We start from the raw sequence: 16,944 nt of genomic DNA, 5'->3' as shown, positions 1-16,944 counted from the left end.
CCCACCCTCTCTTGATGGAGCAGGACAGAAGATGCCACGCAGTCAAGAGGCTCGATTTCCTATGTCTTCTTTCTCATTTCTTTCCCACATACTACTTCCTTCTACTTCAAACTTTCCCCTTTCATCTCCTACTCCATACATTTTTAAAAGATGGGAGTGAGTTAGGAGAGGAAGAATGTAGAAGCTAGGAGGCATTTTATGTTTTTTTTTTAATTAAATTAAATTAATTAATTAGTTTAGTTTTGGCTGCGATGGGTCTTGGTTGTTGCACGCGGGCTTTCTCTAGTTGCGGCAAGTGGGGGCTACTGCTTGTTGCGGTGCGCAGGCTTCTCACTGCGGTGGCTTCTCTTGCTGCGGAGCACGGGTTCTAGGCGCACGGGATTCAGTAGTTGCGGCATGCGGGCTCAGTAGTTGTGGCTCCTGGGCTCTAGAGCGCAGGGTCAGTAGTTGTGGTGCACGGGCTTAGTTGCTCCGCAGCATGTGGGATCTTCCTGGACCAGGGATCAAACCCATGTCCCCTGCACTGGCAGGCGGATTCTTAACCACTGAGCCACCAGGGAAGTCCCACTTGGGCATTTTAACTACTCTATTTTGACCCTACCTTCTTGTCGCCTTTCCAAGCAGACCAGAGCTCAGGGGATTCACCCTCCAGTACAGAGAAACCCCAGCATCTGGAAGAGAGAGACAAGCTGTCGTTTTCCTATTTCAATTGCTTGGTATCTCCGTGGACTGGCTGATGAAATTCCCTTGCCTTGTCTTCACTCTCAACTGGGGCTCTCCCAGTACTCAAGATAAGTGAACTTGGAACTCCAGGGGAGTCTGCTCTTTACAGACTTGCTTTGCTTCTACCCTTCATCTTCATAGACTGACATCTCCATTATTGCCCAGGGCTCATAGACTGACAGCTCCGTTCTTACTCAAGGTTCCACCAATAGTTTCAAAAAGAGCTTTAATTTTTTGAGATCAGGGTGATAAAGAGAAGGGAAGCATGCATAAGAACTTCCTTTTCAAAGACATCATTCTAAGTGAAATAAGCCAGACACGAAAGAACAAATATTACATGATCCCACTCATGTGGTACCTAGACTAGGCAAATTAATAGAGACAGAAAGTAGCATAAAGGTCCAAGTGTTAGGGGGAGTGCGGAAAGGGGAGTTATTGTTTAATGGGTACAGAATTTGCGATGATGAAAAATTCTGGAAATGGATAGTAAGGATGGATATACAACACTGTGAATGTACTTGATGCCACTGAACTTTACACTTAAAAATGGCTAGAATGGTAAGCTTTATGTGGTGTATATTTTCCCACAATGTAAAAAGAAAAGAAAATACCAGAGGTAAAATCAGCATTCTTTATTACTGATCCACCAGAATCATTTTTTTCTGAGTTACTAAGATTGGTATCTTTGGGCAATTACGTTAGATAGTTTGACTGATATTTTTACTGGTTGGTTTAAAATAAATTCCTTCTTTTCTCCTGAAAAAAGAGAATTCTATTCTCAAACCCAGCTTCCTTAACAAGGCTAATAACACCCAAAGGATTTTACTCTGTTGGGTTCCAGAGCATGTGTTTTCAATTCCATCCCTGGAGGAAGTCAGACTCATGGTGTGGAGAGCGGCTATTGGACGATACGGGATTTAAAGGAGAACTGGTGTTTCAGAGCGCTGGCAGGTGCCAAGTCTTTCCCAAGTCTGCATCTCTTTTCCCCCTTCTGACCTGATGCTGACTCCCCTGCCAATCACAGTGCTCGGACTCTCAGGGGAGAGGTGATGAAGGAAGCCTGGGTTATGAACAATTACTATCAAACTCAGGGTCCCTACGAAATGCAGAGCACTGGGCAGGCTGCAGGGGGAGCCCACGTGCAGACCCTGCAGGGCCACCTGGCTCTCCCAGGCAGACTCCCAAGTAGCTGATCCCCCGTGGCTGAGGTCAAGCAGCTCTACCCAGCGTCTCTCCAAATACAGCTTGACTGGGATAATTACTATTATATATTATGAGAAACAGAAAGAAAACTAAGAGAAAGAACTCAAAGTACCAAGAGACAAGAGAAACCGGCATAGTGGGTGGAGAAAGTGAGGGCTTTGGTGAACCATCTAAATGTTGAATAGTGGGAGAAGAAAAGAGAATCAGAGAGTAAACAGAAGCTTCCATGAAACATCACTGCTGCTGCACTTTCTTCCACAAAAGAGAAACAGAGACAGAGAGAGAAAGAGAGAGAGAGAGAGAAATGTGGAGCCGTCTAAGGAAGGTTAAAATAATTGATTTCACGTAGGGGACATTTGAGAGCGTAAGAGCGAACAAGAAGTGGACCTGAGGACTACAGTAAAGAGAAATTAGGTAAGCTGAGGGTTGGTGGTGAAAGGGATGCCAGCTGGGCTGATGATGAAACCTGGGACGCGGACCATTCAAAGCCTGGTTACTGTGCTTGATGGTGCCAAGCCAGAGACAGTAATGAGACTTGATTTATAATTACCTGTCTTTACACAGCTTGTCCTCTGGGTAGTAGAGTGACTTCTGTTGGGCTGAGCAGATGTTGCTTTGGGGGCCTTTGTGGACACAGTAAAGATGACGAGCTCTGGATTCCTGGGACCGAGGTAAGATCCTTATCCTTGGGGAGGGAGCTCTCTTCCCCATTGCCTTTGGGTCTTGCTAAGCAGCGGAAAGTTACCCAAGCTGGAGCACTGAGCTTTCCTAGGTAGGACCTATTACAGACATAGTTTCAGTGATGACTAGATCACATTAAAACAGTTCAGTCCCCTCTCACTCTATAGTGAGACCAAGACCAAGATCCCACAACCTTCAAAAAGCATAGAGGCAAAGACCTGGGATCATCAATGACTCATGTTCCTCCTCCCCTTCCCTTTCAAAAGTGCAGAAGTTTGTGGATATTTCAAAGGCAGCAGAAGGATAGCCACCCCACTATCTCCAGATAAGGTGGCTCTAGGTCAGAGAAGGAATTTCATATAGTAGGCTTAATGAGCCCAGGGATCAAGAGGGTAAACTGAAGAGCAGAGAGAGTGAAATGACAGGAGTGCAGAATTAAGGCAGCAAGGGTGGGGCTGGGAAGGTCCTAGGCTGGAACGGGTGAACTCAGTCAATAGATCACGGCGTCACCTGTTGGCACATAATAGTATTAGTAACAGTAGTAACAACAATTATAGTGTGATACTTAGAGTGAGTGTTCTGTACACGTGCATGATAAACCCTGTCCTCAGTCTCAAAGCTGGATCTCTGAGAGAACACTTCCTAACTCATTTTATGAGACCAATATTAATTACCCTAATATCAAAAGTGTTAAAGACATCATAAGAAAGGAAAACCGAACACCAGTATGTTTCATGAACATAGATGAAAAAAAATCCTCAGCAAAATATTAGTAAATTGTACCCAGCAATGTCTAAAAAGAATCACACATCATGATCAAGTGAATTTACTCCAGGTATGCAAAGCTGGTTCAGCATTTCAAAATCAATGAATGCAATCCATCACATCAACAGGCTAAAGAAGAAAACAAAATCATATCAATTGATGGAGAAAAGGCATCGAACAAAATCCAATACCCACTCATGATACAACTCTCATCAGACCGGGAATAGAGGGGAACTTCCTCGGCTTCATAAAGAACATCTACAGAATTTACACCTTAGGTTCGTCAATTGTAACAAACTGGAGATATCGAATATGGGAGAGGCTGTGCGTGTGTGGGGACAGAGGGTAGATGGGAAATCTCTGTACCTTCCTCTTAATTTTGCTGTGAACCTAAAACTGCTCTAAAAAAATAGAGTCTATGGGTATGGTGACGCCTTTTTAGATACAACACCTAAGACACGGTCCATGAAAGAAATAATTGATAAGCTGGACTTTATTACAATTAAAAACTTCTGCTCATGTCCGGAGACTGTGCTCCACAACGGGAGAGACCACCACAGTGAGAGGCCCACGTACCACACACACACACAAAACAAACTTCTGCTCTTTGAAAGACAATGTGAATAGAATTAGAAGGTAAGCCACAGACTGGGAGAAAATATTTGCAAAAAACATATCTGATAAAGGAATATTATCCAAAATATACAAAGAACTCTTAAAACTTAACAATAAGAAAACAAACACCTGATGAAAAAATGGATCAAAGCCCTTAACTGGACATCTTACCAAAGAAGATATACAGATGGCAAATAAGCATATGGCAAGATTATCCACATTGTATCATTAAGGAAATGCAAGTTAAGATGACAATGATATACCCCACTAGACACCTATTAGAATGGCCAAAATCCAAAACATTGACAACACCAAATGCTAATGGGTTTGTGAAGCAACAGGAACTCTCATTCATTGCTGATGGGTGTGCAAAATGGTACAGCCACTTCGGGAGACAGTTTAGTAGTTTTTTTACAAAATTAAACATACCCTTACCATGTGATTCAGCAAGTGTACTCCTTGCTATTTACCCAAAGGAGTTGAAAACTTGTGTCCACCGTAAGTGAATGCATAAATAAACTGTGGTTCATCCATACAGTGGAATGTTACTCAGCGCTAAAAAGAAATGAACTATCAAGCCGTGAAAAGACATGAAGGAATCTTAAGTGCAAATTACTAAGTGAAAAAAGCCAGTCTGAAAAGGCTACCTGTCGTATGATTCCGTTACATAACGTTCTGGAAAAGGCAAAACTATAGTGATGGTAAAAAGATCAGTGGTTGCCAGGGGCTTGCAGGCAGGGAGTGGGGTTGAATAGGTGAGGCACTACAGACCTCTTAAGGCGGTGAAATTACTCTGTGTAATACTGTACTTGTGGATACACAACCTTATGCATTTATCAAAACTTATAGAACTTTACAGCACAGAGAATGAAACTTAACGTATACAAATTTTAAAAAACTACCTAGAGGTTAGGGAATCCTAAAACGAATTGCAGAATATGACTAAATAATCTAAGTGTATTACAAATGTATGAAACAGCTTCAGGGACGGGAGTGGGGAAAATCAAGTTACTTGATTTAAGTAACTTTGGAAATGAGTGGAGTCTGTAAGACTAAAGGTAAAATAAATTGTACTTATGTATTGTACAGACTTCACAGGTAAGCAAGGGAGGAAACCAGAATGATCCATGTGATAATGGACTGGAGTTGGAGACATCAGTATGAACTCATGTTTAGTTTAATACCGATGCAAATGGTTACATATGGAACTATTTATAGATATGTCTATATACATGGATTAGTACACTCATGTATATTTCTTTGCTCTGTCAGCTGAAAGAACCCAGAAGCACTGACACCCCAGTGGCAGCAAGCATGCCTAGTGCCCAGGTCTTTGTTTCTCATACCATTCTCCAACAAAAGGTACCAGAGCTCCTTGGAGAAATGGCTGATTCTAGGCCTGGGGCAGGAAATATACAAGATAAATAAGGAGACACTCAACACACACAAAACAAAAACTGAGCCCCATGAAAATGGGGGTATGTCAAAGGGACAAAGGAGGCAACTGAAAGAGCTCCCAATGGCCAAAGCTAGAACGATTTGAGCAACAAAAAATGTAGCATATTGGATAATGATATTCCAAAGAATAAAATAAGTATCTGTAGTCCATATTGACAGACATACATTACTGAACAAATAAGTGTGAGAGAAGTAAAAAGTCTCCTAAGCAGAAGAAATCCAAAATCAATGTAGACACTTCACTCTCAAGCAGGTGAAGCGTAACTCCCCACGCCTTAAGTGTGAGTTGTACATAGGACTTCCTTCAGAAAAGTACCGTATGGAAAAGAGGGGGAAAGATTAACTTCAGTGGGGAAACCCAATAAACGCTACCTCAACCGGATGATCAAGGTCAGCATCAACAGAGGTAAGTCACGTTGACGTGTGATGTGACATGACGAGGACCGCACTTTACCTTTTTCAGTCTTCTTCTTCAAAACCCATAAGCCCAGTCTGATCATGAGAAAAACATCAGACAAATCCAAACTAAGGGATGTTCTACAACTCCTCAAAATTTTATACGTTATCAAAAACAAGAAAAATCTAAGAAACTGTCACAGCCAAGAGGAGCCTCAGAATACCTGGGGACTAAATGTAGCGTCCTGGATGGAGTCTGGAACAGAAAGAGGACGTTAGGGAAAAGCTGAGGAAATCTGAATAAGGTATGGACTTTCGTTATTAATAGCATATCCATCTTGGTTCATTAATTATAACAAATACTAGTGTAAGATGTTCATGATAGGGGAAACTGGGTATAGGGTGTATGGGAACTCTCTGTATTATCTTTGAAATTTCTCTGTAAATCTAAGACTGTCCTAAAATACAAAGCCTATTAAAATAAAATGTATTTTAAAAATGGAATGCTATCTTCCTCCCCAGATCTTCCACGTCATGCAAAGTTGGGCAGGATGGAGTGGAGAAGATTTGCAGAGCACAGAGCTAGCTGTCCCCAAGGAATAAATGGAACTTTGGGTCACCAGGCGGGTCTGAAAACCCCAGTCAGGATGCAGCCCCTTCCCCTTGGGCAGGTCTGATGTGCATTTGGACCCAAGGACGCACTCTCCACAAGTGATGGGCCACTGAGGTCTGAGGCGCACAGTGCCAGACCTGGCAGCTTTGGGCTGGGCTCTTCCTCACCTGGCCTCCTGGAGCCCTTGGCTCTAACCTCTGAACTCCCGAGCTCTGCTGGAGGTTGTCTAGGGGAATAAAGACTCCCCACCCCACCCGGCAAAGCCTGGTCCTAGGTGAAACAAGGGGAGGGTTGAGCTCAGAGGTTAGGGGCCCGTGTTGAAAAAGAGGGAAGAGGGGGGCATTTTCTGTGTCCCCAGTTAGGAGGAAGTGCTCTTCACTCTCTCTGTGGCACATTCAGAGGGAGGGAGCTGAGTAGCCAGCGTTTCAGACGCTGAGCGGAAAAGCGCTGGGATTTGCAAGTGTTATAGCGGGGTGTGGGCTGGGAGAGTAGGGTTGGCAGTGTGGGCAGTTGCAGATTTAGCACCAAGCTCAGGAATATCCAAGGAACTTGAAGATACCCCACATTTTTGTAGCCAGGAAACTACTACGACTTTAAACTCGGAGGCACGTGCTGCCAGCGAGTGGTTTAGGCGAGGTGGCCAGTGCGCTCTGGAAAGCTGAGGGCTGGCAGGAGATGGGGCTCGCTGGAGAGAGGGAAGATGGGAGCCAGAACCCCACAGCCTACAGGGAGGTGCCACAGGGAGGGGCGGAAACAGCCTGGAACTGGCATTTCCACCCCCAGTGAGTGCCCAAAGGCCGGGGTGAGGTGTCAGAGGGAAGCCGTCGGTCTCTGTTCTGGCTGCGCCCTGCCCTCTCCAGCTTTACGCACGGGCTTGTCTTGTCTGCTGGCCCCTTGAAAAGGGCAGGGGAACTCCAGCCGCCTCTCCCGAGGACAGATCTTTTCGCATAGCTACAGGGCTTTACACCAGGGGCTCCCAAGGGCAGAAGAAGCCAGCTGTCAGCGCTCTACAACAGGGCGAAGGACAAGCAGGAATGGCCGTGGGCGGACTGGAGAGGGGCGCACAGGCTGGCTGGCGGGTGGCAAGACCTCTGAGTTAATGTATAATTGACAGCAGATGGCAGGGGCTGGCGGCAGCCTGGGGCCTGGGCCCAGTGAATGAGGGACAATTAGCCCCAAGCCCGGGGTTGGGGGGTGTGTGTAGGTTGAGAGAGCCAGACAGTGAAGGCAGATATTTGCTTCTCAAACAGTCTGGTGCGTTGGGCAGAGGGCTGAGTGGCTGAGCCTCTGGGCTGGCGAGGCCCCCCTGCCACAGCCCTTCCTCTCTTTTCCCTCCCCCCATCACCTCTGGGTCGAAAGCCTCTGTTTGTTCAGACCCAAGAGTGTGTTGTAAAGGTGGGGGGAGAAGGTAGTTTATGGGGGAAATCGCTGCCGCCACCATCTGCCAGGTCTTGTCCCTTCTCCCCCTGACACCCCTATCTCCACCCTCACACAGCTGTCTATGGGAATAGTGGGTCTGGACGTGGAGCCTTCGTCCCCCAGATGCAGGGGCAAATCAAGAGGAAGGGATGAGGCAGGAAAGGAGGAGTAAGATTAGAGCTACCACATGCCTTCCTTGGGAAATCCTCTCACCCAGGCATGGCAGAGGCCAGGGACCAGCAGTCCCAGCTGCCCTGGGAGTGAATGGCCTCTACAGCCACCCGAGCGTGTGCTGTCCTGCCCCTGGTGCTGAAACCGCCTGAGGCAGTCTCCCCTGTCCCCGAGGGCTCCAGGCTAGTCTGAGGATGCTGGAGGAGGTTGGAAGAGAAGGGCAGTACATGGCAGGGTAAGGTAGAAAACCCACTTCTGTGATATATTTGGCCCTGCTTTGAGAATAAGAGTTCCCAATCCTAGGATCAAGCTGAACATACAACATCAACACCCCTGCCCCCCAAACCAAAGCATTTACCACTGAAACCTATTCTTCCCCGCTCTGGGTCTAGTGTTAGAGCACCACACCCTGCTTACTTTCAGCCTGACTTCTGAGAGGGTTTCACGGACTCCAAGGTATGCGATGGACCCAAAGAGCTTCCCATGCCGGCTCCTTCACAAGGGGTCTGCCCGAGACCATGGTGGCAACAAAGCTTCCATGCGCTGGGGGCTTCGTTTCCCTTCCAGCTACTGGCCCCCCCACCTGAACAACAATCCAGATAACCTGTGGTATTCTCTGCGGGAACAGGAGTGTCATTCATAGCTCAGAGTCTAAAAGCACCAAATCCCGCGTAGAATGGAGCCTGATAAATCGAGAAATGGATAAACACCCCACCTGCAACCTAACTCCCTTCAGAGGCTCATTCCCTCCATCGCTCCTGTTGCCAGTGTTCTAAAGTCCCGGGTCCCCCAGTTTCCAGGCAAGAACTCATCCTGGGCGTCACCTCAGTCAAGGAGCCAATTGAAGGATTGGTGAGGACACTCTTGGGAAGAACTGGTGCTATGTGATACTCTCTCTATGCACACCGCATTCTCTCAGAGATCCATGAGCCAACTTGGCCGGTATTTAGGTGTTGGTCTATATACCCATGGACCTTTTATAGCAATACACATAGGACCCAGGAGTTGACCTGGAACCCAGAAGTGCGTTCTGGCTGGGAAGCTGTGTCTGTGGTTCTGGAATTCATGTTTGGGCTTCCGTGCATTCAAAGCCTTGCGGACACAGTCTGAAATTCCCCATCCTCCTTATTCCCCATTCCCTTCAGGAGTACTGGCCCCTGAGTGGGTGTGCTCAGGAGTCAGGGGGCCTGCATGAGACTGGCTCTGTACCTGCTTCAGGGTGGCAGGTAGGCGCAAGGTAGGCTCTGAGGACTTCCGGTGGAAGGACACAGTGGGTCACTGGCTGTGGTTTGCCCTGACTCAGGGCCGGTGTCAGTCAGCCCCATGCACACCTCCCTCCTCCTCTCTCCTCTGCTCATGGCCTGTGACATCACTGGCTGCTCCCAGAAGGCTGCCCTCTGCTCCTGAGCACGGGCTTTCTGTGGCTCTGGACCCCCTGGCAGGACTGAAGCAGGAGCAGAGTGGAGGCTGTTAGCAGGACCAGACCACCACCACCATCCCTGGAGCCTGCAGGGGTCTCAGGAGCCCAGGCCAGGAGACTGAGACCCCCCCACCAAACAGGTAGCTCACTGCAGGCTCATTGTCTGCTCCGCCTCTCATGCTGGTTCCATGTCTTTGTGTGGCCAAGCCAACCTCTCTCGTCCTTTGTCTTTGCAGCCACCACCCTCCTGCCCCTTCAGCCCCCTCTCCTGCTCTCCCATCTTGTGAGGACCAGTTCTTTCATCAGACAAGTTAATATGAACGTTGGAAATGTGTGGTGTGGTGACCGGGGATGGCTTTCTGTTTTGAGTTGGGGTGATTTTAGGTTTGGAGATGATTTAGGTTTGGATGTTGAACCTGAGACCCCACAGCTCCTCTGAGCTCTGATCACCCGGGGGGACACAGTCCTATCAAGGATTCAGGGTTCGGCTGATTTTCTGAGCTTCCACCTGCCCCCGCTATCCCGGCATAGCCTTTACATCCCCAGATTGACTTTCCTCTCTCTATTGCTTTGGAGGCAGCAGGCGTGGAGGCAGAGAAAGAGAGCCTCAGGATTAGAAGCTGGAAACTGCAGCTTCTGAGGAGGGACTGGCTTCTAAACCTCCTTGAGCTTTACTCCCTGGGTGGTCCCTGATTTGTGGGAGCCCCAATCTCTGCCTCAGTTTTCTTTCTGGAGAAACCTCTGCCTTCCTTCCTTTCTGGAAAGATGAGAGCATGCAGGGGAATGTGTCTCTAACCGTCTAGAGAGGAGTGAGTAAAAGCTGATTTATCTCCTGAAATTTATCAAGTCGCTCTGGCTGCCATAGTCTTTGTGAGTTCATTGTTGTTTCCTTCGCGCTCGTCCCTCCTCCCTGCTTGCACTGTAATCTCTTGGAGGGCGAAAACCTTGTCCCTATTCTTTTTACTCCCTTCATCTTGAACAACCAGCTATGTGCTCATGATTAATACCTTATTCAGTAAATAATTGCAGATTAGTTAACTGAGCCAAGATGGCATGGTTATTACAGGAAAGTTCTATGCATCAGCTATTCTCTGGGGGGACCTCCAGCCCTGCCAGGGGTCCAGGCATGAAAGGAGGAGGCTTCAACTCCCACTACTAGCAGATAAAAGCAAGACGGATGTGGTGGCCCACGACCTGTGTCCTGGGCTGCCAAGAAACTCTCTCGTGCTCGCACTGGCTTCTATACAGATCAGAGACAGCTCTCTCCTGCTTCTCCCTCTCTCCCTTTGACATGTCTTCGGTAAACAGTAGTTGCAAGAATGAGTGTCTGGTCCCAGAGACTTGGTCTCTGAAAGTATGAGATCTAGACCTCTCCAGAGTTAACAGGGAGCAGCAACCCCAGCGGGTTAGAAGCTGTCAAGAGAGGTGTCTTCTGGGACAAACCAGGACTTCAGGCTTGTTCATCTCTACTTCCAGGGGGTGGGACCCAAGCCTCAATGCCAGCGGGTAGAGCTGAGCCCTGGTGTTTCCCCAGACCTTCTTGGAGAGTATCAAAAACCAGAGCAAGACCCTCCCATGAGGTGCTCTGAAGGAAGCTTTCTGGCTGGTGGTTTGGAGAACATAACATCAGGATCTGCATGAGAGTAAAGGCAAAGCCTTGAACCTGGTCCCCACCTCAGACCAGGGATATGGAGATCTTTGGTCCCTGGTGCCCTCTCTGGCTGGGCATAGCATCCTGAGCTTAGGAGGCAGGACTTGGTCCCAAGTGTATCACCTGGTGGCTGACAAGGCTTTTGAGGGGTCAGAGGCGACAGTGGTCCGTTTGGAAAAGGGAAAGCATCGTCCATTTTTACCTGACCTCTTGTATGGAACATGTGAGAAAGAAAGCCCTCCCACCCTCCCAGGCCCTTATCAGGACATCCAGAAAGATCCAGTCCTCTGCTGGCTCTGTGATGTTTTAATTCAAAGGTTTAGTAAAGAGAAATTGAATTTTCGTAGCCAATCTACTGGCAAACTTTAGAAACCTTATCCTCTATCACAAAACACCCCAAGGCCATTCTAAGCAAGGGATTCTGCCCAAGGAACCCTCGATTACGGCAGGTCCAGCCTCAAGAACAAAAAAGGAGCTCCCAGGAGGAACTCCGCTCCCCAGTCTTCCCAGTTCCTGCCCTTCTGTGAGGAGGCCCAGCCTGGAGCATGCTGCAGGACGGTAAGATGCCCAGGAGAAGTGGGAAGAACAGGGTAGCATAGGAGGGCGGGAATGGCTCCGGGCTCCGCTTCCATCCACGTGGGTTCATGTGCCCTCAGCCAGCGTTCTGGGGGAGCCCCTCCCAGTCACTCCCTCCCCGTTCCACCCTGCTTCCCTTAGACAATGAGGGCCAGTGCATGTGGCCAAGGAGCAAAGACTCACACATGAGGCAGCTCTCAAAGAAAGTGGCATGTCTGGGGGACCCTGGGAGCAGAAGGGGAGCAGTCCCCTGGAGAGAGGATTTTCTCTGTGGTGGGAAGCCAGGCTAGCGGGGCCTGAGTAACCCTCTCCCAGGAGGGTCCTCCACGCTGCAGGCGGGCTGGGGAGAGGGGAGACTTCAGGTACGAGGCCTCCTTCTCCTGCCCAGGGATCAGCAGTGTGAATCAGCTGGGGGGGCTCTTTGTGAATGGCCGGCCTCTGCCCCTGGACACCCGGCAGCAGATCGTGCAGCTGGCCGTCAGCGGGATGCGGCCCTGTGACATCTCACGGAGCCTTAAGGTAGTGTGCTGGGACCTTCACCCAGTGATGCGCACAAGAAGCAGGGAGAAGCGGCCCCTTTAAGGCAAGTCTGGGGCTGTTGCAGACTCGGAGGGCCTTTGGGGCTTGGGCTGCCTCCTTGAGGGCTGGGATAGGGAGCTTCAGGGTTCCAAAGGTGAGGCTAGACTCGACTCTGGGGCCTGATTCAGTCAGTCTCACTTTGCCTTGTAGCTTCCTTCTGTCCCAGGGACTCTCACCCTCTGCCCATCATGCCTCACCTGTCCCTGCTTCTCACCCGACCCAGGTATCTAATGGCTGTGTGAGCAAGATCCTAGGGCGGTACTACCGCACAGGTGTCTTGGAGCCCAAGGGGACTGGGGGAAGCAAGCCACGCCTGGCCACACCACCTGTGGTGGCTCGAATCGCCCAGCTGAAGGGTGAGTGCCCAGCCCTCTTCGCCTGGGAGATCCAACGCCAGCTCTGCGCTGAAGGGCTTTGCACCCAGGACAAGACCCCCAGTGTAAGTGCCCTCCCCTCCCCAGAACCGGAACTGCGGCTGCCAGACTGGTTGTCTGGGGAGGGAGAAGAAGATCCCTTCTTACTTGGCAGTGGGGCCTCCCAGGCTGGGGGGCGGGGCTTCTGGGCTCTCTTCTGCCCCAAAAGTTTCTCTTCTGAAAAGCGGTGGTGGTGAGCCAGGTGAGAAGAAGAAAGCGTGGGGCTGAAAGGAGGCTGCCCTTGGGAACGATGTGTGGGCCGGGACAGAGGAGAGAAAGGATACTGGGGAAACATCCTCAGGATGCAACCTGGGCTGGGCACCGTTTCCCCACTCATCACCCCACATCCTCAGGTCTCCTCCATCAACCGAGTCCTGCGGGCGATACAGGAGGACCAGAGATTCCCCGGGGCACAGCTCAGGTTGCCAGGTGGGTCTCGGAGCTGCCTCCAGGGATGTTCAGAGCCAAACCTAAGCATTTTACAGTCCTCAGATTCCTTTCTTGTTCTTTCTTGGATCACCCTCACAACAAGACAATAACGTGGGCCTCACAGGGGGTCTTATTCTCTCCTAGCAGGAGAAAATGGAGGCTCAGAGGAAGGGAAGTAACTTACCCAAGGTCACCAGCTAGTTGTTGGCAGGTCCTGGAACAGAGCGCAGCTCCCTAGGTCTCTAAGTTCACAGGATCTGCCGAGGAGACAGGACTCAGAGCACTTTTGAGGTGCTGCGGGATCAGGCAAGCCTGGCCCATCCTTGCGGCTGTCTCCCCCCACATGCTAAGCATGCTCCCACCATGGCTGCGAACCCTCCCACCCAGTGCCCCTGCGGCGACCCCCGAGTAACTGTGGATGCCCCAGCGGTGCGGCTCTGCTCTCACCCTGCATTGTGCCCTGCCTACAGCACCAGGGACGTGGGGACTCCATCCGACCAGAGGAATCACCGTCACAGACCAGCACCAGCCACTGTCTCCCTTTGCAGCTGTTTTGGCTCCAGTTCCTCCAACGCCACCTAGAGGCTCCGAGGCACCCCGGGGTCCCCACCCAGGGACAGGCCACCGGAATCGGACGATCTTCTCCCCAGGCCAAGCTGAGGCGCTGGAGAAAGGTGCCAGAGCTGGGGCGGACGGTGGGCCACGGCGGCAACGGCCCAGAGGCCTGCGGGCCGAGGCTGAGAGCTGGAGGCCGTGGATGCCCCTGCGTCGGGGAGTAGGGCAGTTCAGGGCTGGCACGGGCGGGGAGTGGGGCCTTGCTCCTCTCCCCGCGCCCTGGCTGTGTGAGCCTCCGTCTCTGCAGAGTTCCAGCGTGGGCAGTACCCTGACTCAGCGGCCCGCGGGAAGCTGGCTGCTGCCACCTCTCTGCCTGAAGACACGGTGAGGGTGAGTGAGCTCTGCCACACAGCGTGCACACACCACAAGGACAGCGCGTCTGGGCCGGGCAGGCTTCCGCTTCCGCTTCCGGTGACGGTGACGTAGAGAAGGCGGCCAGAGGCGGAGACGGGCTTGTTCGGAGCAGGAAGGAGCCAGGCTCCTCCCTGTTGCGCTTCTGCTGAGCTTTCCTCTCCATGGCCCGCTCCACGCCTTAGCACTGAGGAAGGGGACGGAGAGCCCAGGCCAGAGCAGGAAGTGGGGACGGCAGGGCTGAGGAAGGGTCTGCACTCCGAGTCCAGGTCAGGAGCACGTGGTGAGAGCAGTAGGTGCTGGGCCTTGGAGCGCACAGCCAGCTGCATCGTTTCTGCCCTCCTCAGATCTGGTTTTCCAACCGAAGAGCCAAATGGCGCCGACAAGAGAAGCTCAAGGGGGAAATGCGGTTTCCAGGTGATTTCTCTGCCCATCCATCCACTCACCTACCCTTCTTTCCTCCCTTCCTTCCTTCCCATCCATCCTTCCATCCATCCATGCAACCACCAAACAATACTCGGCACCTCCCATGCACCAGACCCTGTGTTAGATGCCGGACATACACAATCCCTGCTCTTCAGGGCTGCACTGCCCCCACATCCCTGGGATTTAATCCTTCTTCCCCAGTGTCCCAACACCCCGCCTTGGGAAGGAGGGCAGTTTGGGGCTGTAGCATCCATTTCCGCCCCCCCCCCCCGAAGTCATTGCCTTTCCTAGAACCTCCCTGCCTCTCACCTCCACTCCCTGCTCCCCAGACCCCTGTTCCTCCCTCTGGTGCATCCACCCTTACCTTGTAGGTGCTTCCCAGGACCTGACTATACCAAGTACCTCCCCAGGGACTGTCTCTGCACAGGTATCCAGGAAGAGGAGGAAGACTGAAGGGATCACTGTCCCGTTCCCAGTGGGTGCCTGAGCTAGAATGCATGACTCCGCTGGGCCCTCACAGTACATGTTTCTAGAAAGTGCCGTCCTCAGAGTTTACCATGTGAATGGCTCCCTCTGAAGTTGTTCAGGATACAGCCCTGGGGGTGGGGTGGGGTCGTGCAGCCCTGGGGTTCCAGTTGTGCTAAACAGGAGGCATCACTGGCAGCTGAGGGTTTCCTCTTGCTTTTTCCAGCAACCCCCCAGCAGTGTGTCCACAGCGGTCCTACCTGCCCTGGCATCCTTGGCTGCCTCCAGCTATCCGCGGTTCTGGGGGACAGCATCAGACAGATGTCTGAGTGACACTCCACCACAAGCCTGTCTCAAGCCCTGCTGGGGTGAGAATCCAGGCCAGGCCTCACTCCTGCAGGGTGTAGGGAAGGCTAACTGACTCCTTGACCCGCCGGAGGGCATGGATCCCCAGTCGGGGTCATCAAAGGAACCTCAATACAGTTTTCCTCATTCTTTGCATGGCCCATAAAGTTGGGGAGACTAGTACTATCATTGACGGTCAGAGCGGGCAAAGGGGCTGGGATGGAGATTCAAGTGTGTATATCCAGTGTAGAGAACTGATGTCCGCCCCTCTCCCCATCAGTGACTTTGAGGGGTGGGGTGGCAGCAGCGAGCCCAAGCTCACCCTCTCTTCATCCCTACAGGCTACTTGCCCCCCACAGCCGAGCTCCCTGGATTCACTCCTGCTTTGCCATCCTTGCCATTCCTTCCTCTGCCCCCATCGCCAGTCTTGGTACCCATCAGGTCTTGCTCTGGCCTGGCTCCCCACTTCGAGGCCTGGGATGAGGGAGGCGGTCCAGAGTGGAAAGGAGATGGGATGGGAAGGATCTGATACCGCCTGCCCAAGCAGAGCACCGCTCCTTCCTCCTTCCTGTGTCTCCTCCCCATCTGTGGACCTTGCCCTTCTTACATGTCACCTGATTGCAGAAGCCGTGCCCACCCACTTCTCACACTGGCCTTAAGACGCTTCCAGTTGGCAGTGATAAAAACTTTTAAATTAGCAGTAGTTCTGTTGTCCATCATGTTTTTCTCATGAGCACTCATAATCCCACCCCTATATTTAACAATTATAAAGTTTGCCATTGGGCTTCCCTGGTGGCGCAGTGGTTAAGAATACGCCTGCCAATGCAGGGGACACGGGTTCGAGCCCTGGTCCAGGAAGATCCCACGTGCCGCGGAGTAACTAAGCCCGTGCACCACAACTACTGAGCCTGTGCTCTAGAGCCCACGAGCCACAACTACTGAGCCTGAGCGCCGCAACTATTGAAGCCCATGCACCTAGAGCCCGTGCTCCGCAGCAAGAGAAGCCACCGCAATGAGAAGCCTGCACACCGCAACGAAGAGTAGCCCCCGCTCGCTGCAACTAGAGAAAGCCCGCGCGCAGCAATGAAGACCCAGCACAGCCAAAAAAAAAAAAAAATGTTTGCCATCTATCTACCTATCTATCTAATTTAGTTATCTATGTAACTATCTAGTTATCATCTAATATATTTATGTGTCTATATAATTAGGTATCTAGCTATTATCTATCCAATCTATCTAATCTTTGTATTTATCTATGTATATATATATCTACATATGTATGTAGATATGTACCTATCTTGGTGTTTGGGTGCTCATATACCCACACGTATGCATATATAACACATACACACACACTGATAGTACCTCGTGGCACGTCACCCCTGAGTCCTCCAGCATGCATCTCCAAAAAATAAGGGAAATTTTCTTACATAACCACACCACCATGACCACATCTAAGAAAATGTATAATAATTTCTTAATCTAAGAAGAGAGACATGGGGCTTCCCTGGTGGCGCCGAGGTTGAGAGCCCATCTGCTGATGCAGGGGACGTGGGTTCGTGCCCCGGTCCGGGAAGATCCCACATGCCGCGGAGCGGCTGGGCCCATGAGCCATGGCCGCTGAGCCTGC

General features: G+C 50.9%; 1 protein-coding gene across 1 annotated transcript; it reads left to right on the top strand.

The window, feature by feature from the left end:
• The first annotated feature begins 5,826 nt into the window (after positions 1-5,826).
• Positions 5,827-15,797, top strand: PAX4 (paired box 4). Its single transcript, XM_060019793.1, is given in 13 exon segments — positions 5,827-5,851; positions 8,838-8,896; positions 9,190-9,281; positions 12,027-12,210; positions 12,494-12,709; positions 13,037-13,112; positions 13,661-13,786; positions 13,975-14,057; positions 14,426-14,495; positions 14,876-14,931; positions 15,196-15,354; positions 15,674-15,727; positions 15,729-15,797. Coding segments are annotated over 13 exon segments (1,269 nt in total).
• The last annotated feature ends 1,147 nt before the right edge of the window (positions 15,798-16,944 follow it).

The sequence above is a fragment of the Delphinus delphis genome, chromosome 9 (genome assembly GCF_949987515.2).
Source record: "Delphinus delphis chromosome 9, mDelDel1.2, whole genome shotgun sequence".
In the NCBI taxonomy this organism is placed as follows: Eukaryota; Metazoa; Chordata; class Mammalia; order Artiodactyla; family Delphinidae; genus Delphinus; species Delphinus delphis.
This window is presented reverse-complemented; position numbering and strand designations above follow the sequence as displayed.